A 23,697-nucleotide genomic window follows, 5' to 3' on the forward strand; every position below is an offset into this window, starting at 1 on the left:
ACTGGGGACAGAGCCTGGGCCTTGCCTGGTCTGTGTGGGTCAGTACAGACTGAGGATGGAGCCTGGGCCTAGACTGGGGACAGAGCCTGGGCCTTGACTGGTCTGTGTGGGTCAGTACAGACTGGCGATGGAGTCTGGCCCTTGCCTGGTCTGTGTGGGTCAGCACAGACTGGGGACGGAGCCTAGGCCTTGCCTGGTCTGTGTGGGTCAGTACAGACTGGGGACGGAGCCTGGGCCTTGCCTGGTCTGTGTGGGTCAGTACAGACTGGGGACGGAGCCTGGGCCTTGCCTGGTCTGTGTGGGTCAATACAGACTGGGGACGGAGCCTGGGCCTTGCCTGGTCTGTGTGGGTCAGTACAGACTGGGGATGGAGTCTGGCCCTTGCCTGGTCTGTGTGGGTCAGTACAGACTGGGGATGGAGCCTGGGCCTTGCCTGGTCTGTGTGGGTCAGTACAGGCTGGGGACGGAGCCTGGGCCTTGCCTGGTCTGTGTGGGTCAGTACAGACTGGGGAAGGAGCCTGGCCCTTGCCTGGTCTGTGTGGATCAGTACAGACTGGGGATGGAGCCTGGGCCTTGCCTGGTCTGTGTGGGTCAGTACAGACTGGGGATGGAGCCTGGGCCTTGCCTGGTCTGTGTGGGTCAGTGCAGACTGGGGATGGAGCCTGGGCCTTGCCTGGTCTGTGTGGGTCAGCACAGACTGGGGAAGGAGCCTGGCCCTTGCCTGGTCTGTGTGGGTCAGTACAGACTGGGGATGGAGCCTGGGCCTTGCCTGGTCTGTGTGGGTCAGTATAGACTGGGGACGGAGCCTGGGCCTTGCATGGTCTGTGTGGGTCAGTACAGACTGAGGATGGAGGGTGTCCCTTGCCTGGTCTGTAGGGGTCAGCACAGACTGGGGACGGAGCCTGGGCCTTGCCTGGTCTGTGTGGGTCAGTACAGACTGGGGACGGAGCCTGGGCCTTGCCTGGTCTGTGTGGGTCAGTACAGACTGGGGACGGAGCCTGGGCCTTGCCTGGTCTGTGTGGGTCAGTACAGACTGGGGATGGAGCCTGGCCCTTGCCTGGTCTGTGTGGGTCAGCACAGACTGGGGATGGAGCCTGGCCCTTGCCTGGTCTGTGTGGGTCAGTACAGACTGGGGACGGAGCCAGGGCCTTGCATGGTCTGTGTGGGTCAGTACAGACTGAGGATGGAGTCTGGCCCTTGCCTGGTCTGTAGGGGTCAGCACAGACTGGGGACGGAGCCTGGGCCTTGCCTGGTCTGTGTGGGTCAGTACAGACTGGGGACGGAGCCTGGGCCTTGCCTGGTCTTTGTGGGTCAGTATAGACTGGGGATGGAGTCTGGGCCTTGCCTGTTCTGTGTGGGTCAGTACAGACTGGGGACGGAGCCTGGGCCTTGCCTGGTCTGTGTGGGTCAGTACAGAATGGGGATGGAGTCTGGGCCTTGCCTGGTCTTTGTGGGTCAGTATAGACTTGGGACGGAGCCTGGGCCTTGCCTGTTCTGTGTGGGTCAGCACTGACTGGGGACGGAGCCTGTGCCTTGCCTGGTCTGTGTGGGCCAGCACAGACTGTGGATGGAGCCTGGGCCTTGCCTGGTCTGTGGGGGTCAGTATAGACTGGGGACGGAGCCTGGCCCTTGCCTGGTCTGTGTGGGTCAGCACAGACTGGGGACGGAGCCTGGGCCTTGCCTGGTCTGTGTGGGTCAGTACAGACTGGGGACGGAGCCTGGTCCTTGCATGGTCTGTGTGGGTCAGTACAGAATGGGGATGGAGCCTGGGCCTTGTCTGGTCTGTGTGGGTCAGTATAGACTGGGGATGGAGCCTGGGCCTTGCCTGGTCTGTGTGGGTCAGTACAGAATGGGGATGGAGCCTGGGCCTTGCCTGGTCTGTGTGGGTCAGTATAGACTGGGGATGGAGCCTGGGCCTTGCCTGGTCTGTGTGGGCCAGCACAGACTGGGGATGGCGTCTGGGCCTTGCCTGGTCTGTGTGGGTCAGTACAGACTGGGGAAGGAGCCTGGGCCTTGCCTGGTCTGTGTGGGTCAGTACAGACTGGGGATGGAGCCTGGGCCTTGCCTGGTCTGTGTGGGTCAGCACAGACTGAGGATGGAGCCTGGGCCTAGACTGGGGACGGAGCCTGGGCCTTGCCTGGTCTGTGTGGGTCAGTACAGACTGGGGATGGAGCCTGGGCCTTGCCTGGTCTGTGTGGGTCAGCACAGACTGTGGATGGAGCCTGGGCCTAGACTGGGGACGGAGCCTGGGCCTTGCCTGGTCTGTGTGGGTCAGTACAGACTGGGGATGGAGTCTGGGCCTTGCCTGGTCTGTGTGGGTCAGCACAAACTGAGAATGGAACCTGGGCCTTGCCTGGTCTTTGTGGGTCAGTATAGACTTGGGACGGAGCCTGGGCCTTGCCTGGTCTGTGTGGGTCAGCACAGACTGGGGATGGAGCCTGGGCCTTGCCTGGTCTGTGGGGGTCAGTATAGACTGGGGACGGAGCCTGGCCCTTGCCTGGTCTGTGTGGGTCAGCACAGACTGGGGACGGAGCCTGGGCCTTGCCTGGTCTGTGTGGGTCAGTACAGACTGGGGACGGAGCCTGGTCCTTGCATGGTTTGCGTGTGTCAGTACAGAATGGGGATGGAGCCTGGGCCTTGTCTGGTCTGTGTGGGTCAGCATAGACTGGGGATGGAGCCTGGGCCTTGCCTGGTCTCTGTGGGCCAGCACAGACTGGGGATGGAGTCTGGGCCTTGCCTGGTCTGTGTGGGCCAGCACAGACTGGGGATGGAGCCTGGGCCTTGCCTGGTCTGTGTGGGTCAGTATAGACTGGGGATGGAGTCTGGACCTTGCCTTGTCTGTGTGGGTCAATACAGACTCGGGATGGAGCCTGGGCCTTGCCTGGTCTGTGTGGGTCAGTACAGACTGGGGATGGAGCCTGGGACTTGCCTGGTCTGTGTGGGTCAGCACAGACTGGGGATGGAGTCTGGCCCTTGCCTGGTCTGTGTGGGTCAGTACAGACTGGGGATGGACCCTGGGCCTTGCCTGGTCTGTGTGGGTCAGTATAGACTGGGGACGGAGCCTGGCCCTTGCCTGGTCTGTGTGGGTCAGTACAGACTGGGGATGGAGCCTGGGCCTTGCCTGGTCTGTGTGGGTCAGTATAGACTTGGGACGGAGCCTGGGCCTTGCCTGTTCTGTGTGGGTCAGCACAGACTGGGGACGGAGCCTGGGCCTTGCCTGGTCTGTGTGGGCCAGCACAGACTGGGGATGGAGCCTGGGCCTTGCCTGGTCTCTGGGGGTCAGTATAAACTGGGGACGGCGCCTGGGCCTTGCCTGGTCTGTGTGGGTCAGCACAGACTGGAGACGGAGCCTGGGCCTTGCCTGGTCTGTGTGGGTCAGTACAGACTGGGGACGGAGCCTGGTCCTTGCATGGTCTGTGTGGGTCAGTACAGAATGGGGATGGAGCCTGGGCCTTGCCTGGTCTCTGTGCGTCAGTATAGACTGGGGATGGAGCCTGGGCCTTGCCTGGTCTGTGTGGGCCAGCACAGACTGGGGATGGCGTCTGGGCCTTGCCTGTTCTGTGTGGGCCAGCACAGACTGGGGATGGAGCCTGGGCCTTGCCTGGTCTGTGTGGGTCAGTATAGGCTGGGGATGGAGTCTGGGCCTTGCCTGGTCTGTGTGGGTCAGTACAGACTGGGGATGGAGCCTGGGCCTTGCTTGGTCTGTTTGGGTCAGTACAGACTGGGGACGGAGCCTGGGCCTTGCCTGGTCTGTGTGGTTCAGTACAGACTGGGGACGGAGCCTGGGCCTTGCCTGGTCTGTGTGGGTCAGCACAGACTGGGGACGGAGCCTGGGCCTTGCCTGGTCTGTGTGGGTCAGTACAGACTGGGGACGGAGCCTGGGCCTTGCCTGGTCTGTGTGGGTCAGTACAGACTGGGGACAGAGCCTGGGCCTTGCCTGGTCTGTGTGGGTCAGCACAGACTGGGGACGGAGCCTGGGCCTTGCCTGGTCTGTGTGGGTCAGTACAGACTGGGGATGGAGCCTGGCCCTTGCCTGGTTTGTAGGGGTCAGCACAGACTGGGGATGGAGCCTGGGCCTCGCCTGGTCTGTGTGGGTCAGTACAGACTGGGGATGGAGCCTGGGCCTTGCCTGGTCTGTGTGGGTCAGCACAGACTGAGGATGGAGCCTGGGCCTAGACTGGGGACGGAGCCTGGGCCTTGCCTGGTCTGTGTGGGTCAGTACAGACTGGGGATGGAGTCTGGGCCTTGCCTGGTCTGTGTGGGTCAGCACAGACTGAGGATGGAGCCTGGGCCTAGACTGGGGACGGAGCCTGGGCCTTGCCTGGTCTGTGTGGGTCAGTACAGACTGGGGATGGAGCCTGGGCCTTGCCTGGTCTGTGTGGGTCAGCACAGACTGAGGATGGAGCCTGGGCCTAGACTGGGGACGGAGCCTGGGCCTTGCCTGGTCTGTGTGGGTCAGTACAGACTGGGGATGGAGCCTGGGCCTTGCCTGGTCGGTGTGGGTCAGCACAGACTGTCGATGGAGCCTGGGCCTAGACTGGGGACGGAGCCTGGGCATTGCCTGGTCTGTGTGGGTCATTACAGACTGGGGATGGAGTCTGGGCCTTGCCTGGTCTGTGTGGGTCAGCACAGACTGAGAATGGAGCCTGGGCCTAGACTGGGGACGGAGCCTGGACCTTGCCTGGTCTGTGTGGGTCAGTACAGACTGAGAATGGAGCCTGGGCCTAGACTGGGGACGGAGCCTGGGCCTTGCCTGGTCTGTGTGGGTCAGCACAGACTGAGGATGGAGCCTGGGCCTTGCCTGGTCTGTGTGGGTCAGTACAGACTGGGGACGGAGCCTGGGCCTTGCCTGGTCTGTGTGGGTCAGTACAGACTGAGGATGTATGGGTCAGCTACTCATGGACAAGCCGCATGATACGATGCAGCCACCCATCAGCAGTCAGTGCACCAAGCCCCGGGGCGAGGGCAGGCAGATAGAGAACAGCTGTGTGTGCAGCTTCAACAAGAGCTTGCTGTGAATTTGAATATAACACCCTGGTTATTCTGAAGACCCATAGGGCGCCAATCGGAACAGAGACCCTGAATGAAGGGTAAGCTGTGGGCACAGCTTTGTAGGAACGTGTTTTAAAATCGTTTATGGGATGTGGGCGTCGCTGGCAATGCCAGCATTTATTGCTCATCCCTAATTGCCCTTGAGAAGGTGGTGGCGAGCTGCCTTCTTGAACCGCTGCAGTCCGTGTGGTGAAGGTACTCCCACAGTGCTGTTAGGGAGGGAGTTCCAGGATTTTGACCCAGCGATGATGAAGGATCAGCGATATACTTCTAAGTCAGGATGATGTGTGAATTGGAGGGGAACTTGGAGGTGGTGGTGTTCCCCATGCGCCTGCTGCCCTTGTCCTTCCTAGTGAAAGAGGTCGCGGGTTTGGGAGGTGCTGCTGAAGAAGCCTTGGCGAGTTGCTGCAGTGCATCTTGTAGATGGTCCACACTGCAGCCACGGTGCGCCGGTGGTGGAGGGAGTGAATGTTTAAGGTGGTGGATGGGGTGCCAATCAAGCGGGCTGCTTTGTCCTGGATAGTGTTGAGCTTCTTGAGTGTTGTTGGAGCTGCACTCATCCAGGCAAGTGGAGAGTGTTCCATCACACTCCTTACTTATGCCTTGTAGATGGTGTAAAGGCTTTGGGGAGTCAGGGGGTGAGACACTCGCCGCAGAATACCTAGCCTCTGACCTGCTCTTGTTGCCACAGTATTTATGTGGCTGGTCCAGTTAAGTTTCTGGTCAATGGTGACCCTCAGAATGTTGAGGGTGGGGGATTCGGCGATGGTAATGCCGTTGAATGTCAAGGGGCGGTGGTTAGACTCTCGCTTGTTGGAGATAGTCATTGCCTAGCACTTCTGTGGTGCAAATGTTACTTGCCACTTGTTAGCCCAAGCCTGAATGTTGTCAGGTCTTGTTGCATGCTGGCATGGACTGCTTCATTATCTGAGGAGTTGTGAATGGTGCTGAACATTGTGCAGTCATCAGCGAACGTCCCCATTTCTGACCTTATGTTGGAGGGAAGGTCATTGATGAAGCAGCTGAAGATGTTTGGGCCTAGGACACTGCCCTGATGTGATGTAGAAACTGACTAATGGGGGATTTTATGTTCACGCCCTGCTCCGTACTAGTGGGCACTTGGGTGATGGACCAGTGGGCAGGTGATGATCGCAGAACCTCGCCCCCCACAGGATGCATTGGGGCTGAAATTTCACAGGTGGGGTGTTAAAGGGGCTGCTGATTCGCCAGAGCCTGTTTTTGCGCTGCCACTGCAGTGCAATTTCCAGCCCAGTGTGTTGGGGAGAGGCGGGGAGGAGGTTCCCCGAGAGTGGGTTCTGATTGATGACGCTTGTACCTCGCCGGATAGCAGCTGTGTGGATTGCTCGCTGAGATCCATCACTCCCTCTCCCAGTCCCTGCTGCTTCAGTTTACTGGACAATGACTTCAGGTTGTGCTCGAGCTTCAGGGCGATGTCGGTAGCTCTCTGCAACCTCCAGAATGGCAGCCTGCATTCGAAAAGAAACAGACAAACAAAACAAAATCAAGAACAACCTCCCCATTTTAAATGGAGAGAAAGGGGAAAGAGGGGAACCAGGTATTAAACAGAGAGAGAGAGAGAGAGAAAGGGGAAAGAGGGGAACCAGGTATTAAACAGAGAGTGAGAGATAGAGAGAGAGAGAGAAAGGGGAAAGAGGGGAACTAGGTATTAAACAGAGAGAGAAAGGGGAAAGAGGGGAACTAGGTATTAAACAGAGAGAGAAAGGTGGAAAGAGAGGGGAACTGGGTATTAAAGAGAGAGGTCGGTCGGGGGAAGAGTTGATTAAATGGAGTGGAGAATACTTTCCCTTTCTCCCCTCCCCCTTGAATGCTGACTTGTGTTGGATAAGGGTTCTATTCTTGCCCTCCCTGTACCGTATCCACATGGCTAACCTTTACCTGTGAGTTCCGACTGCAAGTTCAAATGGGATATTCAGCTGTAGGAGGCTGCACAGCCCAGCCCCGTCCTCAGCCTGGTGTGGGGGGTGAAGAAGTTCAATCACTATCTGCACGGGCAGAAATTCACCCTACTGACTGATCATCAGCCCCTGGTCTCCATTTTTAACCCAAAGAAGGGCGTTCCGGTGATGACGGCGCAACGGCTGCAAAGATGGTCACTTTTTCTAGGGGCACATCAGTACGACATAGAGTACAAGGGTACGAAACAGCATGGAAACGCTGATGGGCTGTCGCGCCTACCGTTGCCTACGGTAGAGGAAGCACCTGCAGTGGACCCTGTTGAGATATTCCATGCGACCATAGCCGAATGTCTACCTGTTACAAACTCAAGTATAGAAAAGGAAACCCGAAATGACCCGACACTCTCTCGGGTCTATGATTTGACGGTGAAGGGATGGCCAGCACATGGCGACTCACTGTTGCCAGCATTCTCGCCAAGGAGAGAACAGCTGTCAGTGTGCCGGGGGACCATGATGTGTGGATCCCGAGTGGTAATTCCACCCAAGTTGAGAGATAGAGTGCTCAATGAGCTTCATGAGGGTCATCTGGGAGGGGTAAAAATGAAAAGCCTAGCCAGGGCGTTTGTGTGGTGGCCGGGAATCGATAAAGAAATCGAGGATATGACCAAGAGATGCACAGGATGCCAGAAGGTCCAAAACGCTCCACCACAGGCCCCGCTACACCCATGGGAGTGGCCCTCATCTCCATGGCAACGGGTACACATTGATTTTGCTGGTCCATTTATGGACTCAATGGGGGAGAAATTGGGTGAGTAGCGCCACCTGTTAGCGCCTAAAGAGGCAGTCAGTGGCTGTAGCGCCACTGGCTGCGTCTCCGGCGATATTCAGTAGGGGCGCTAATGGTGGCGTTAGGCTTTTGCGCTGCGCCGCCACCGATGACGTCATCGGTGTGCGCAGCACCCCATTCGTGCCCCGTTCGCGATATTTGGTAGCGAACGGCGCAGTTGCGCCGCTCGCTACCCGCGCCCGGTTCACGGGGCCTTACTGTGCCGGCAGCGGCGCAAGTTAGGTGAAGGTGCGGGGCGACCGCTTTTTCGGCAGCCGCCTGCCAGCACCTCCGTCCCCGGCCTCCTAACCACCCCCCCGCGGCATTGCTGGCTGTTTCCCGAGAGCCCGGCACTTCTCCTTGGTGCCGGGCTCATTTGCCGGCACTCGCGAGCAGGGATCGTGCTGTTGCAGGCACCTCCCCCTTAACAGTGGGAGGAAGGCCTGCAGTACCGCAGCGTGCCGTGCCGCAGCGTGTGGCGCTGCGGCACGTTGCGCTGCGATAATCAGTTTCAGTGCCCTAAGAGGGACGCGAAGCGCCTCGAGCCTCGCCCCGTCTCCCTCGAGGGGCACTGAAACTGAATATCTGGTGATCGGTATCACACCGATCGCTGCGCTAAATCCTGCGCTCAGGCGACTTTTGCGCCACTTTGGCGCCCCAACCCAATTTCTAGGCCAATGTTCCTAATCGCTGTGGACGCCCATTCAAAATGGCCAGAGGTCATCAAAATGTCCTCCACCACCACGGAGAAAACTATTGCAGTCCTACGGACCATCTTTGCCAGGAATGGCTTGCCAGAACAGATTTACTCCGACAATGGGCCACAGTTTGTGTCCGAGGATTTCTGGAGGTTTCTGAGGAATAATGGGGTGAAACATTACACATCTGCCCCATATCATCCAGCCACAAATGAATTGGCTGAGAGGTTTGTTCAGACCTTTAAAAAGGCAATAAAGGCAATGCATAATGACGACATACCACTACAACACAAGGTGGATAATTTCTTGTTTGCTTACCGGAATGCGACACATGCAGTCACCAACCAAACTCCAGCCATAATGTTCTTCAACCGAAGGCTAAGATGTCGCCTGGATTTGCTCAAACCAAACATAAGACGAGATGTTGAGGATAAGCAATTCCAGCACATAAATGAGAAGCCAACCAGGAGCTTCAAGATAGGGCAACCAGTCTTGGCCCGCGACTACCGAACAGAAAAATGGCAGCCAGGAACGATATGCACACAGCAGGGACCACTAATGTACACAGTGGACATTGGAGAGAGCATCGTGAGACGCCATGCTGACCAGATTCTAGAGTCACAGGAACAAGCCAAACCCATACCACGAGCAGGTGCACCTGGTAATCAACCCGAAGCACAGATTGCGTCTACCTCAGAAGCAGTGGTATTGGAAGCTGACGAACCAACCAATGACAATGAGCCAGAATCAACTCCGCCGCAAGAACAGGATACTCGAGAAAGGCGCTATCCAGTCAGGATCAGGAAGCCTCCTCAAAGACTGAACTTATAAATGATTATCTCAGTTGATGTATATAGTACAGAGAAAATTGTAATTGTAATTAGTTATTATTTAGTTGTTAAATGAATGTTATGTACTGTTCATCTAAAAGGGGAGGAATTGTTGTGTATGTACCTTTAAGAGAAGAACTGATTCTATACTGCAGTACCGGCAGTGACCACCCCTGTATATAAAGCCATAGCAGGCTTCTGTATTTCAGTCTTGAATTACTCTCTGTTCAGTAAATACCTGTTTTATTGTTCTCCTGCAGTCTGAGTATTATTGATCCTCGGACACTACACCTGTATCAGTCAAAAGTCAGGAGTTTGCACAGGTGGAACAGTCTCTATGACTTCCTGTGTTGGAGAAGAGCACTGTGGCAAAGGATGCTGGTTTGCGGTATCATCCGTAAACAGTTCAGGCCAACCAGCCGTTGGAGCCTCTGTGGCTGTCTCTGCTCCTAGCAACAGTTGATCTGTGTGTCTTCTCCAGACGACGTCCTCGGCAGTCTCAACCATGTAAGACACAGGGCCTGTCTGCGCGATCACCGTAGCAGGAACCCATTTCGGTCCAGTGTTGTAGTTTCGAGCTAGGACGTGCTCTCCAGGGTGAAACCGTCTCTCCTTGGCTCTTTTCTCTCTCTTTTCAACTTGAGCTTGTTGTTGACAATGGACAACCTGTTCTGCCCTTGGAGGTTTGAGTAAGTCAAAACTTGTCCGCAACTGCCTCTTCATCATGAGCGAAGCGGGGGAAGTTTTGGTTGTGGCATGCGGCTCGTTCCTGTAGGACAACAGGAAGCTGTTCAGACGTTGGTGGATTGAGCCCTGACCTTGCGATGCCTTCAAGGCATGCTTCAAATTTTGCACGAACCTTTCTGCCTGGCCGTTAGTAGAGGGATGATAGGGCGCAGACCTGATGTGTTGGACACCATTCACATGCAGGAAGGTTGCAAACTCCTGTGATACAAATTGTGGACCGTTGTCACTTATGAGTTGTTCCGGTGAGCCATAACGGCTGAACATCTCACCAAGTTTCTCAATTGTTTTCTCTGCCGTGGTAGACCTCATCACAGCGACCTCCGGCCACTTGCTATGAGCGTCCACAACCACCATAAACATCTTCTCTTTGAAAGGACCGGCGAAGTCCACATGTACTCGCTGCCACACTTCTGCAGGCCAATCCCAGGGGTGTAGGGTTGCCAGCTGTGGAACATTCCGAACCCTTTGACATGGGGAACATGTTTTGGCTTTCTCCTCAATATTCCCTTCGAGACCTGGCCACCAGAAGTAGCTTCTTGCCATTTCCTTCATCCGAACCATCCCACTGTGGCCTGTATGAAGTTGTTGCAGTATAGGTTCCCTCAGAGGTGGCGGAATGATGACACGGCGTCCCCAAAGAAGACAACCTGCCTGGACGGAGAGCTCATTTCTTTTTGAAATGTAAGGTTTCAAACTAGGAGAATCTCCTATAGCTCTCCCTCGAATGACATTGTCCATTACCTCAGACAGGACTGGATCATTGCGGGTGTACCTTCGCACCTGAACTGCCGTGACAGGTGCTCCCTCCACTTGTCTAAAGTAGAAGATGTCTATCTGACGAGGCTCTGGGGGACTAACAGGCAAGGGTAGCCTCGAGAGACCATCTGCGTTGCCGTGCAAGTCTGATTTGCGATATTTGATGTCGTATGTGTGTCCTGACAACAGTAAAGCCCACCTTTGCATCCTGCTTGCAGCAAGAGATGGAATTCCGGTGTGGGGCCCGAAGATTGAAGTCAATGGACGGTGGTCCGTCAGGAGTGTGAACCTTCTCCCAAACACGTACTGATGAAATTTTCGAATTCCAAAAACGATTCCCAAGGCCTCACGCTCAATCTGTGCATAGTTACTCTCGGCCTTGTTCAAGGTGCGTGATGCGAAGGCGATAGGTTTCTCTTCACCAGAAGGCATGATGTGGGATATGACTGCTCCCACACCATATGGTGACGCATCACATGCTAGCTGCATGGGTAGCTTTGGGTCGAAGTGTGTCAGGACCTCCGATTTCAGCAATGCTTTCTTTGCTTGGGCGAAAGCTTCGTTGCACAGTTCAGTCCATTTCCATGTTTTGCCTTGACATAGCAACTGATGTAACGGCTTCAGCAATGTTGCTAAGTCTGGAATAAACTTCCCATAGTAGTTAAGTAGCCCCAGAAATGAACGTAACTGGCTCACATTCTGGGGTGCTGGGGCCTCCACGATTGCCTTGACCTTTGACGGCGCCTTATGCAGGCCAGTAGCGTCAATCACATGCCCCAGGTACTCAACTGAAGACTGAAATAATTCACATTTATCCTTACGAACTCTGAGTCCGTACTCTTTCAGTCGTTGTAGTGTCGCATCCAAGTTCAGAAGATGATCCTCCTCATTTGTCCCAGTGACAAGGATGTCGTCCAGGTAGCACTGGACTCCTGGCAGTCCATTCAAAATCTGATCCATTGCCCTTTGGAATAGAGCAGGGGCCGACGTAATTCCAAACGGAAGGCGGCAGTACCTGTATAGCCCCTTGTGTGTCACAATTGTCAGCAGCTCCTTTGATTTGTCATCGACATGCATTTGTAGATAAGCCTGGCATAAGTCTATTTTGCTGAACTTTTGCCCTCCGGCCAGGCCCGCAAAGAGATCATCAATGAGGGGAAGAGGGTACTGTTCCGCAGACAGCACCGGGTTAATAGTCACTTTAAAATCCCCGCAGATTCGAACAGATCCATCCTTTTTGAGGACAGGAACAATGGGTGTGGCCCATTTGCTCACGCTCACAGGCTCCAGGACTCCATTCTCGACTAAGGCCTCCAAGTTAGCCTCAACTTTTGGCCTAATTGCATAGGGTACAGGTCTAGCTTTGTGAAACTTTGGCTTGCTGTCAGATTTAATGTCCAGTCTCACGCTGATCTTTTTCATGCTCCCAAGTTCCCCATTGAAGAGTTCTGCATGTTTGTCATAGAGTCATAGAGTCATAGAGTTTTACAGCACAGAAAGAGGCCCTTCGGCCCATCGTGTCTGCGCTGCCCATCCATCCCTGTCCAGTCTAATCCCATTTTCCAGCATTTGGTCCATAGCCTTGTATGCAATGGCATTTCAAGTGCTCATCCAAATGCTTCTTGAATGTTGTGAGGGTTCCTGCCTCTACCACCCTTTTAGGCATTGAGTTCCACATTCCAACCACCCTCTGGGTGAAAAAGTTCCTCCTCAAATCCCCTCTAAATCTCCTGCCCCTCACCCTGAATCTATGCCCCCTCGTTATTGACCCCCCTACTAATGGGAAAAGTTCCTCTTTGTCTACCCTATCTATGCCCCTCATCATTTTGTACACCTCAATCAGGTCCCCCCTCAGCCTTCTTTGCTCCAAGGAAAACAACCCCAGCCTGTTTAGTCTTTCTTCATAGCTGAGGCGCTCCATCCCAGGTAACATCCTGGTGAATCTTCTCTGCACCCTCTCCAAAGCAATCACATCCTTCCTATAGTGAGGCGACCAGAACTGCACACAGTACTCCAGCTGTGGCCTCACCAGCGTTTTGTACAGCTCCATCATAACCTCCCTGCTCTTATACTCTATGCCTCGGCTAATGAAGGCAAATATCCCATATGCCTTTTTAACCACCTTATCTACCTGTTCCGCTGCCTTCAGGGATCTATGTACATGTACACCAAGGTCCCTCTGACCCTCTGTACTTCCTAGGGTCCTACCACTCATTGTGTATTCCCTTGCCTTATTTGTCTGTCCAAAATGCATCACCTCGCACTTTTCAGGGTTAAATTCCATTTGCCACTTTTCCGCCCATCTGACCAACCCGTTTATATCGTCCTGTAGCCTGAGGCTTTCCTCCTCGCAATTTACCACCCCACCAATTTTCGTGTCATCTGCGAACTTACTGATCATACCTTTCACATTCTCGTCCAAATCATTTATGTAGATCACAAACAACAAGGGACCCAGCACCGATCCCTGAGGTACCCCACTGGACACAGGCTTCCAGTCACAAAAGCAACCTTCGACCATCACCCTCTGCCTCCTGCCACTCAGCCAGTTTAGGATCCAATGCGCCAAGGCACCCTGGATCCCATGGGCTCTTACCTTCTTGACCAGTCTCCTATGCGGGACTTTGTCAAAAGCTTTACTGAAGTCCATGTAAACCACATCCACAGCATTTCCCTCATCCACCCCACTAGTCACCCCCTCGAAAAATTCAATCAGATCTGTCAAACATGATTTACCCTTGACAAAGCCATGCTGACTATTCCCGATTAATCCTTGCCTCTCCAAGTGGAGACTAATTTTGTCCCTCAGAATTTTTTCCAATAATTTCCCTACCACAGATGTTAGGCTCACTGGCCTGTAATTCCCTGGTTTATCCCTGCTACCCTTCTTGTATAATGGTACTACATTAGCTGTTCTCCAGTCCTCTGGTACATCCCCTGTGGCCAGAGAGGTTCTGAAAATTTGTGTCAGAGCCACTGCAATCTCCTCCTTTGCCTCCCACAGCAGCCTGGGATACATCTCGTCCGGGCCTGGGGATTTATCCACTTTTTGACCTGCTAAAACCGCTAGCACCTCCTCCCTCTCGATGCTAATATGTTCAAGTATGTCACAGTCCCCTTGCCCGATTTCTATGTCTGCATCGTCTTTCTCCATAGTGAACACAGATGCAAAAAATTCATTTAAAACCCCGCCTACATCATCTGGCTCTACACACAGATTGCCACTTTGGTCAACACTGCAGTCAGACCTGGCTCCCCTTTTGACATCATGCGGACTGCAGGCCAGTCCAGCGTGATTTTCTCCAGCCACACACGTCCCAGTAGCGATGGGTAATTTCCCTTTACCACATATAGTGGCAGTTTCGCAGTCTGTCCGTTCAATTCAACTGTCACCTCAATGGCGCCTCTCATGGCCACAGGTTCGCCGGTATACGTCTTTAGCACAATGTTTGTTGGCTGAAGGGTAAGATGCTTTACCATTTTGTTGTAGACAGTGTCTGAAACAAGGGACACAGCCGCGCCTGTGCCCACCTCCATCTGCACTGATTGTCCCTCCACCAGTGGTGATACCCAGTAGCCATTTGAACCACCTGCAACCGTCAGTATGTGTACCTCTTCCTCCTCAGAGGTGTCGCTCCCCTCTGTTTTGCTTGTTCCATCATACTGCACTGAATGAACACTCTTTTTCCTCTCTTGTCCAAATACAGACATTTTGCTTCCATGCTTCCCAGCTCTGTCTGTTCTTTTTTTTACCTCTACAGGCGCGTTCAATGTGACCCTTTTTGCCAACATTTCGGCATTCCAGCTCCGTACACCAGCAGTCATTAGCGCGATGGCCCATTTTCCCACAACGGTAACATGTGCCGTTCCGCGCACCTTTAGGTTCAGACGACACCTTGTGAACTCTCCCTGTTGAACACAACTGGTGAGCCTCCTTTTCCGCCATCTCCATGGAGACACTAACTTCAATGGCCTTTTCAAGAGTAAGGTTGTCCTCAGTAAGAAGGCGCTTCTGTGTGGCTGCATTTTGCAGACCACACATGAGTCTGTCTCTAATGGTGTCCTTCAGCACCTCCTTGAACTTGCAGTGTTCTGACAACCTTTTTAAAGCAGCAATAAACATCGTCACTGATTCCCCCTCCTCTTGATTCCGTTTGTGAAATCTAAATCTCTCAGCAATAACCAGAGGTTTTGGTGAAAAATGTGCTCCAAGAATTTCCACTAGTTGCTTATATGTTTTAGTTCTTGGCTTATCTGGCTGCACGAGGCTGCAAAGTAAATTGAATGTCTTCGGCCCGATTACACTCAAAAAGGTAGGCATGACCTTTTCATTTGCCACCGCATTCGCCAATACAAAATAGTCAAAACGTTCCGTATATGCGCTCCATTGCTCCACATTTTCATCAAAATCACCGATGTTTCCTAATATCGTAGCCATCTCACGTTTCAAATTAAAATTTCTGTTTACTCACTGCCATAACGTTAATGTGATGCTGCAATCTCTGTTCCGAGTGTTTTGTAGTAGAAAACAAGAAAGTTCCCACAACGCAGATTCATCCGATCCTCGTCGCCACTTGTTGTGTCGGTACCTTTCTACCTAGACACAATTTAGGACTCAGAACCCAGAGATTCAAACATGAAGTGCTTTATTGGAAGGGATGGAAGTTCTGGATAGTTCCGAACAAAGAGAGCTAAACTTAACCAAGAGAACACCCAACCATTTATCTGCTGTGACAGTGCCACCACAGGTGGGAGGAGAACACACAATACATAACACACTGCTCCTCCATTGCCTGCGCCATGCTTCACTTCACACTGTACCCGTCGGTTTCCTGTACCTGTGGAGCTGGAGATCCACAAACCAATGCTGTCCCCCTTGCCTTCACCCGAGCCCCTGGGCAGCCTCGCTGCTCCATGTGACCCTGGGCCTCCTTACACCATCTGCCTGGATGTCTCATCGGAGCGCTGGTCCAGTGGGGAGTGGCAGGCCCTGAGCTGGGTCCCACTCACAGTGACCCTTGACATAGAGCTCCCAAGCTCCGCATCCGTAGAGCGGGGTCCCTCTTCCTGTGATTCAGATCGCCGCCCTGTATCGAGCTGGGTTCGCCTGCTCGCCCTGTGTTAGTTCAGTGCAGCAGCGCGAAAGCGAGCAGCTGTCATAACACACTTCTCACACTCCTGCTCAAATCCTTTGCGTGCTGGGCCTGTGTCATGCTGCCTCCTATGGCTGAATATCCTCTATAAACTTGCAGTCGAAACTCACAGCTGAAGATTAACCATGTGGATAGGGTACAGGGCAGGCACGGATGAAACCTAATCCAACACAAGTCAGCACGTGAGAGGGAAGGGAGAAAATTAAAGCATTTGCTGCATTCAAGTTCCCCTCTCTTTCCCCGACCCCTCTCTCGCTCTCTGTTTAATACCCAGTGTAATGAAATCTGTCTGTCTTGATCCTGTATTCGTTTTGCACTCATGTATATTACCCTCCCCCACTGTGTATAGTTTCACTTCCTCTTTCCCGACTAACCTGGGAGGTTCCAGGTCTTGGCTCTTGGCTCCGCCCCTGACTTCTCTTACATAAAGATCCCAGGATCTGTATGACTCATTCCTGTGAACCAGTCGGCATGTTGAGATGTTAGCTCTGATCTTAGTGATTAAAAGCCAACTTGTTTAAGTCTATAACTTCTAGTTTTGTGGTTATTGAAGGCCCACCAATTTTAATCACTAAAGAATACTAGGATGGATCGACTCCTAAAACCAGAGTGTCTGGACTTGGATCCACATTCTGCTGAAGCATCAAATCAATTTGGACACTGGCTCAAATGCTTCGAACTCTTCGCGGGGGCCTCATCCGCTAGCGAGGTAGATAAACTGAGTCTACTGACTACTCGCGTAAGTCATCGAATTTATTCGTTCATCTGGGATGCCACCTCTTACACGGAGGCCATCACTATCCTGAAGGACCAATACCAGAGGCCGGTAAACGAAGTGTACGCCAGACATCTGCTGGCTACACGCAGGCAGCGACCAGAGGAATCAATGGACGATTTCTTACAGGGCCTAAAGGACCTGGTCCGGGACTGTAACTGCAAGGCCGTGACGGCCAACGCGTACTCTGACGAATTGGTCCGCGATTCCTTCATCACGGGCCTCAAATCGAATTATATCCGGCAGAGACTGCTGGAGAAGGAGGTCCTGGACTTAAAAAAGGCAGTGGCCACTGCGCGATCGCTGGACGTGGCCCAGAAAAACTCTGACTCTTATTCTTCCGGCCATGCGGCCCTCACCGCCTCGTGCGCACCAAGGGGGCCGCCATCTTGGAATCAGCCATCTTCCCCATCCAGGTCTCAGACCAGCTCTACGCCGCCGGAGTCCCCACACAGAAGTTCACCCAGGAGTCCTACTACAGCGGCAATGTCTCGAGGCCCGAAATGCTACTTCTGCGGCCAGGCCAAGCACCCCAGACAATGATGCCCAGTGAAGGACGCTACATGCTTCAAATGTAAGAAAAAGAGGCATTTTAGCAAAGTCTGCAGGGGGAATCCGATTTCCAACTCCGTCACCGCCTCGTGCATGCCGTGCGGGCCGCCATCTTGGGATCCGCCATCTTTTCCCGACTCAACGGCCGCCCAGGGCCCAACAGTGGCTTCGATCACGGTGGATCAATCCAGGCCACACCCGTTGACAAAATCCATGATGGACATACAGGTAAACGGGAATTTAACGAAATGTTTAATTGACTGTGGGAGTACCAAGAGTTTTATCCACCCTAGCCTGGTACGGCGGCACTCATTAACGGTAACCCCTACACGGAGCAGAATTGCTATGGCTGCTAAGCCCCACACTTCGGACATTTTGGGCTACTGTGTGGTAACGCTGACTGTAAAAGGCACGGACTACAAGGATTTTAAACTCCTCGTGATGCCAGAACTCTGTGTTAATGTAATCTTGGGCCTGGACTTCCAGTGCCACCACGAAAGTGTCACGCTAGCATATGGCGGGTCCCAGCCGCCACTCACAGTCTGTGGCCTATCAACCTTAAAAATCAGCCCGCCCTCTTTATTCGCTAATCTCGCTCCGAACTGTAGGCCCATAGCGACCAAAAGTAGACAGTACAGTCTGGAAGACAGACACTTTATCAAGGCGGAAGTGGACAGACTCCTGCGGGAAGGCATTATTGAATGCAGTACCAGCCCGTGGCGTGCCCAAGTAGTCATAGTTAAAAATAGCGAAAAGAAACGGATGGTAATTGACTACAGCCAGACTGTTAATATTTATACCCAGCTGGATGCCTACCCTTTACCCCGCATATCAGAAACAGTCAACCAGATTGCGCGATACCGAGTCTTCTCGACTATCGACCTCAAATCCGCGTATCACCAGCTCCCCATTAGAACGGAGGACCGCCCATACACCGCCTTCGAGGCGAACGGGCACCTCTACCATTTTCTCAGAGTGCCCTTTGGAGTAACAAATGGGGTCTCGGTCTTCCAACATGAGATGGACCGCATGGTTGACGAGAATAAACTACAAGCTACCTACCCCTATCTGGACAATGTCACTATCTGCGGGCACAGCCAGCAAGACCATGATCTAAATCTTGCGAGATTTTTAAAAACTGCCCTAAAGCTGAATCTAACCTACAACGAAGACAAATGTGTCTTCAACACAACCCGTCTCTGTATCCTCGGCTGTGTGGTGGAAGATGGGGTAATTGGACCGGACCCTGACCGATTACGCCCCCTAAAGGAACTGCCCCTGCCACACAATCCCAAAGCTTTAAAAAGGTGCCTGGGATTTTTTTTGTATTATGCCCAATGGGTGCCCAATTACTCTGATAAGGCCCGACCCCTCATTAAATCGACGTCCTTCCCACTATCAGCTGAAGCTCGGGAGGCTTTCACCAGTATTAAACAGGACATTGAAAGGGCTGCAGTGTGTGCAGTGGACGAATGCATTCCCTTTCAAGTCGAAAGCGATGCGTCAGACTTTGCCTTAGCTGCGACCCTCAATCAGGCTGGCAGACCTGTGGCCTTCTTCTCCCGAACCCTTCAGGGACCTGAAATCAGGCACTCTTCTGTCGAGAAGGAGGCACAGGCTATAGTGGAGCCAGTGCGGCACTGGAGACACTACCTAGCCGGCAAACGTTTCACCCTGCTCACCGACCAGCGGTCGGTGGCTTTCATGTTTAATAACAAAGGGGGAAAATCAAGAATGACAAAATACTCAGGTGGAGGATCGAACTATCCACGTTCGACTATGATATTATGTACAGGCCGGGAGCCCTTAATGAACCCCCAGACGCCCTATCGCGGGGAATGTGTGCCAGCATTCATACGGACAAATTAGAGGGTCTCCACAACGACCTCTGTCACCCAGGGGTCACCCGACTATACCATTTTATAAAGTCCCGCAATCTGCCCCACTCCATCGAGGAGGTCAGGGCAATGACCAGAGCCTGCCGCATCTGTGCGGAATGCAAGCCTCGTTTCTACAGGCCTGACCGTGCACACCTTATCAAAGCCACACGGCCATTCGAGCGCCTAAGTCTGGACTTCAAGGGACCCCTTCCCTCTGCCGACCGTAACGTATACTTCCTCAATATCATCGATGAATATTCCCGCTTCCCCTTCGCCATTCCCTGCCCAGACATGACCAGTGCCACAGTCATCAAGTGTCTCTGTAATCTATTCTGCATGTTTGGCATGCCGAACTACATACACAGCGATAGGGGGACGTCATTCATGAGTGACGAGCTGCGCCAGTTCTTGCTCTCGAAGGGGATAGCCACTAGCAGAACCACGAGCTACAACCCCCGGGGTAATGGGCAAGTGGAAAGGGAGAATGCTACTGTTTGGAAGGCTGTCACGTTAGCCTTAAAGTCAAAAGGCCATCCGACCTCCCGCTGGCAGGAAGTCCTCCCAGACGTGCTCCACTCCATAAGGTCTCTGTTATGTACAGCCACTAACGCTAACCCTCATGAAAAGATGTTCGTTTTCCCCCGGAAATCCACCTCGGGCATATCTCTACCCACATGGCTGACATATCCGGGGACAGTACTATTGCGGAAGCACGTGAGAGGCCATAAAACGGACCCCCTTGTGGAAAAGGTACAGCTCCTCCATGCAAACCCTCAGTACGCCTATATCGAATACACTGACGGGCGAGAGGACAATGTTTCCATAAAAGACCTCGCTCCCTCGGGGAGCGGAGAGAACGATGGGAGACTACCCGATGAAGACCTACACTACAAAGAGACAGGACGCCCAGAGGTATCAATACCCAACTTTAACCTGGAGGACACTGCAGATAACCTGGAAGACACTGCGGAGGCCCGGACAGCGGAGGAACCAGAATCCACTCCCCTAGAGGCACCCCAACCTGCTTTGTGCCGATCACTGAGAACTGCAAAATCTCCTGACAGACTCACTTATACCAACTTTTAAGAAACATCACCCCGATGGACTAAATCTATAGAAGGGGTGAATGTAATGAAATCTGTCTGTCTTGATCCTGTATTCGTTTTGCACTCATGTATATTACCCTCCCCCACTGTGTATAGTTTCACTTCCTCTTTCCAGACTAACCTGGGAGGTTCCAGGTCTTGGCTCTTGGCTCCGCCCCTCACTTCACTTACATAAAGATCCCAGGATCTGTATGACCCATTCCTGTGAACCAGTCGGCGTGTTGAGATGTTAGCTCTGATCTTAGTGATTAAAAGCCAACTTGTTTAAGTCTATAACTTCTAGTTTTGTGGTTATTGAAGGCCCACCACCCAGTTTCCCTCTCTTTCCCCGACCTCTCTCTCTGTTTAATACCCAGTTCCTCTCTCTTTCCCCGACCTCTCTCTCTCTCTGTTTAATACCCAGTTCCTCTCTCTTTCCCCGACCCCTCTCTCTCTGTTTAATACCCAGTTCCCCTCTCTTTCCCCGACCTCTCTCTCTGTTTAATACCTAGTTCCTCTCTCTTTCCCCGACCTCTCTCTCTCTCTGTTTAATACCCAGTTCCCCTCTCTTTCCCCGACCTCTCTCTCTCTCTGTTTAATACCCAGTTCCCCTCTCTTTCCCCGACCTCTCTCTCTCTCTGTTTAATACCCAGTTCCCCTCTCTTTCCCCGACATCTCTCTCTGTTTAATACCTAGTTCCTCTCTCTTTCCCCGACCTCTCTCTCTCTGTTTAATACCCAGTTGCTCTCTTTCCCCGACGTCTCTCTCTCTCTGTTTAATACCCAGTTCCCCTCTCTTTCCCCGACCTCTCTCTCTCTCTGTTTAATACCCAGTTCCCCTCTCTTTCCCCGACCCCTCTCTCTCTGTTTAATACCCAGTTCCCCTCTCTTTCCCCGACCTCTCTCTCTCTCTGTTTAATACCCAGTTCCCCTCTCTTTCCCCGACCCCTCTCTCTCTGTTTAATACCCAGTTCCCCTCTCTTTCCCCGACCTCTCTCTCTGTTTAATACCCAGTTCCCCTCTCTATCCCCGACCTCTCTCTCTCTCTGTTTAATACCCAGTTCCGCTCTCTTTCCCCGACGTCTCTCTCTCTCTGTTTAATACCCAGTTCCCCTCTCTTTCCCCGACCTCTCTCTCTCTCTGTTTAATACCCAGTTCCCCTCTCTTTCCCCGACCCCTCTCTCTCTCTGTTTAATACCCAGTTCCCCTCTCTTTCCCCGACCCCTCTCTCTCTCTGTTTAATACCCAGTTCCCCTCTCTTTCCCCGACCTCTCTCTCTCTCTGTTTAATCCCCAGTTCCCCTCACTTTCCCCGACCCCTCTCTCTCTCTCTGTTTAATACCCAGTTCCCCTCTCTTTCCCCGACCTCACTCTCTCTCTGTTTAATACCCAGTTCCCCTCTCTTGCCCCGACCCCTCTCTCTCTGTTTAATACCCAGTTCCCCTCTCTTGCCCCGACCCCTCTCTCCCTCTGTTTAATACCCAGTTCCCCTCTCTTTCCCCGACCTCACTCTCTCTCTTTGTTTAATACCCAGTTCCCCTCTCTTTCCCCGACCCCTCTCTCTCTCTTTAATACCCAGTTCCTCTCTCTTTCCCCGACTCCTCTCTCTCTCTGTTTAATACCCAGTTCCCCTCTCTTTCCCCGACCCCTCTCTCTCTCTGTTTAATACCCAGTTCCCCTCTTTCCCCGACCTCTCTCTCTCTCTGTTTAATACCCAGTTCCCCTCTCTTTCCCCGACCTCTCTCTCTCTGTTTAATACCCAGTTCCTCTCTCTTTCCCCGACCTCTCTCTCTGTTTAATACCCAGTTCCCGTCTCTTTCCCCGACCCCTCTCTCTCTCTGTTTAATACCCAGTTCCCCTCTCTTTCCCCGACCTCTCTCTCTCTCTCTGTTTAATACCCAGTTCCTCTCTCTTTCCCCGACCTCTCTCTCTGTTTAATACCCAGTTCCCGTCTCTTTCCCCGACCCCTCTCTCTCTCTGTTTAATACCCAGTTCCCCTCTCTTTCCCCGACCTCTCTCTCTCTCTCTGTTTAATACCCAGTTCCCCTCTCTTTCCCCGACCCATCTCTCTGTTTAATACCCAGTTCCCCTCTCTTTCCACGACCCCTCTCTCTCACTGTTTAATACCCAGTTCCTCTCTCTTTCCCCGACCCCTCTCTCTCTCTCTGTTTAATACCCAGTTCCCCTCTCTTTCCCCGACCTCTCTCTCGCTCTGTTTAATACCCAGTTCCCCTCTCTTTCCCTGACCTCTCTCTCTCTCTGTTTAATATCCAGTTCCTCTCTCTTTCCCCGACCCCTCTCTCTCTCTCTGTTTAATACCCAGTTCCCCTCTCTTTCCCCGACCTCTCTCTCTCTCTCTCTGTTTAATACCCAGTTCCCCTCTCTTTCCCCGACCTCTCTCTCTCTCTCTCTGTTTAATACCCAGTTCCCCTCTCTTTCCCCGACCTCTCTCTCTCTCTGTTTAATACCCAGTTCCCCTCTCTTTCCCCGACCCCTCTCTCTCTCTGTTTAATACCCAGTTCCCCTCTCTTTCCCCGACCCCTCTCTCTCTCTGTTTAATACCCAGTTCCCCTCTCTTTCCCCAACCGCTCTCTCTCTCTGTTTAATACCCAGTTCCCCTCTCTTTCCCCGACCCCTCTCTCTCTCTGTTTAATACCCAGTTCCCCTCTCTTTCCCCGACCCCTCTCTCTCTCTCTGTTTAATACCCAGTTCCCCTCTCTTTCCCCGACCTCTCTCTCTCTCTGTTTAATACCCAGTAACCCTCTCTTTCCCCGACCTCTCTCTCTCTCTGTTTAATACCCAGTTCCCCTCTCTTTCCCCGACCTCTCTCTCTCTCTCTCTGTTTAATACCCAGTTCCCCTCTCTTTCCCCGACCTCTCTCTCTCTCTGTTTAATACCCAGTTCCCCTCTCTTTCCCCGACCTCTCTCTCTCTGTTTAATACCCAGTTCCCCTCTCTTTCCCCGACACCTCTCTCTGTTTAATACCCAGTTCCCCTCTCTTTCCCCGACCTCTCTCTCTCTCTGTTTAATACCCAGTTCCCCTCTCTTTCCCCGACCCCTCTCTCTCTCTGTTTAATACCCAGTTCCCCTCTCTTTCCCCGACCTCTCTCTCTCTCTGTTTAATACCCAGTTCCCCTCTCTTTCCCCGACCCCTCTCTCTCTCTGTTTAATACCCAGTTCCCCTCTCTTTCCCCGACCCCTCTCTCTCTCTCTGTTTAATACCCAGTTCCCCTCTCTTTCCCCGACCTCTCTCTCCCTGTTTAATACCCAGCTCCCCTCTCTTTCCCCGACCCCCCTCTCTCTCTCTTTAATACCCAGTTCCTCTCTCTTACCCCGACCCCTCTCTCTCTGTTTAATACCCAGTTCCTCTCTTTCCCCGACCTCTCTCTCTCTCTGTTTAATACCCAG

At 53.0% G+C, this 23,697-nt stretch overlaps 1 protein-coding gene across 1 annotated transcript in view; it reads right to left on the reverse strand.

Annotated features, from left to right (window-relative positions):
- Positions 1-23,697, reverse strand: part of LOC147106532 (SITS-binding protein) — a 375,595-nt gene that overhangs the window by 256,632 nt on the left and 95,266 nt on the right. The window contains exon 3 of the mRNA XM_086007493.1: positions 6,389-6,539. Coding sequence (XP_085863619.1) covers positions 6,389-6,539 — 151 coding nt within the window. The remainder of the gene's footprint in view (positions 1-6,388; positions 6,540-23,697) is intronic.

This window comes from Somniosus microcephalus, chromosome 15, assembly GCF_052327205.1.
Source record: "Somniosus microcephalus isolate GS21.2 chromosome 15, FLI_Smic_1.0, whole genome shotgun sequence".
In the NCBI taxonomy this organism is placed as follows: Eukaryota; Metazoa; Chordata; class Chondrichthyes; order Squaliformes; family Somniosidae; genus Somniosus; species Somniosus microcephalus.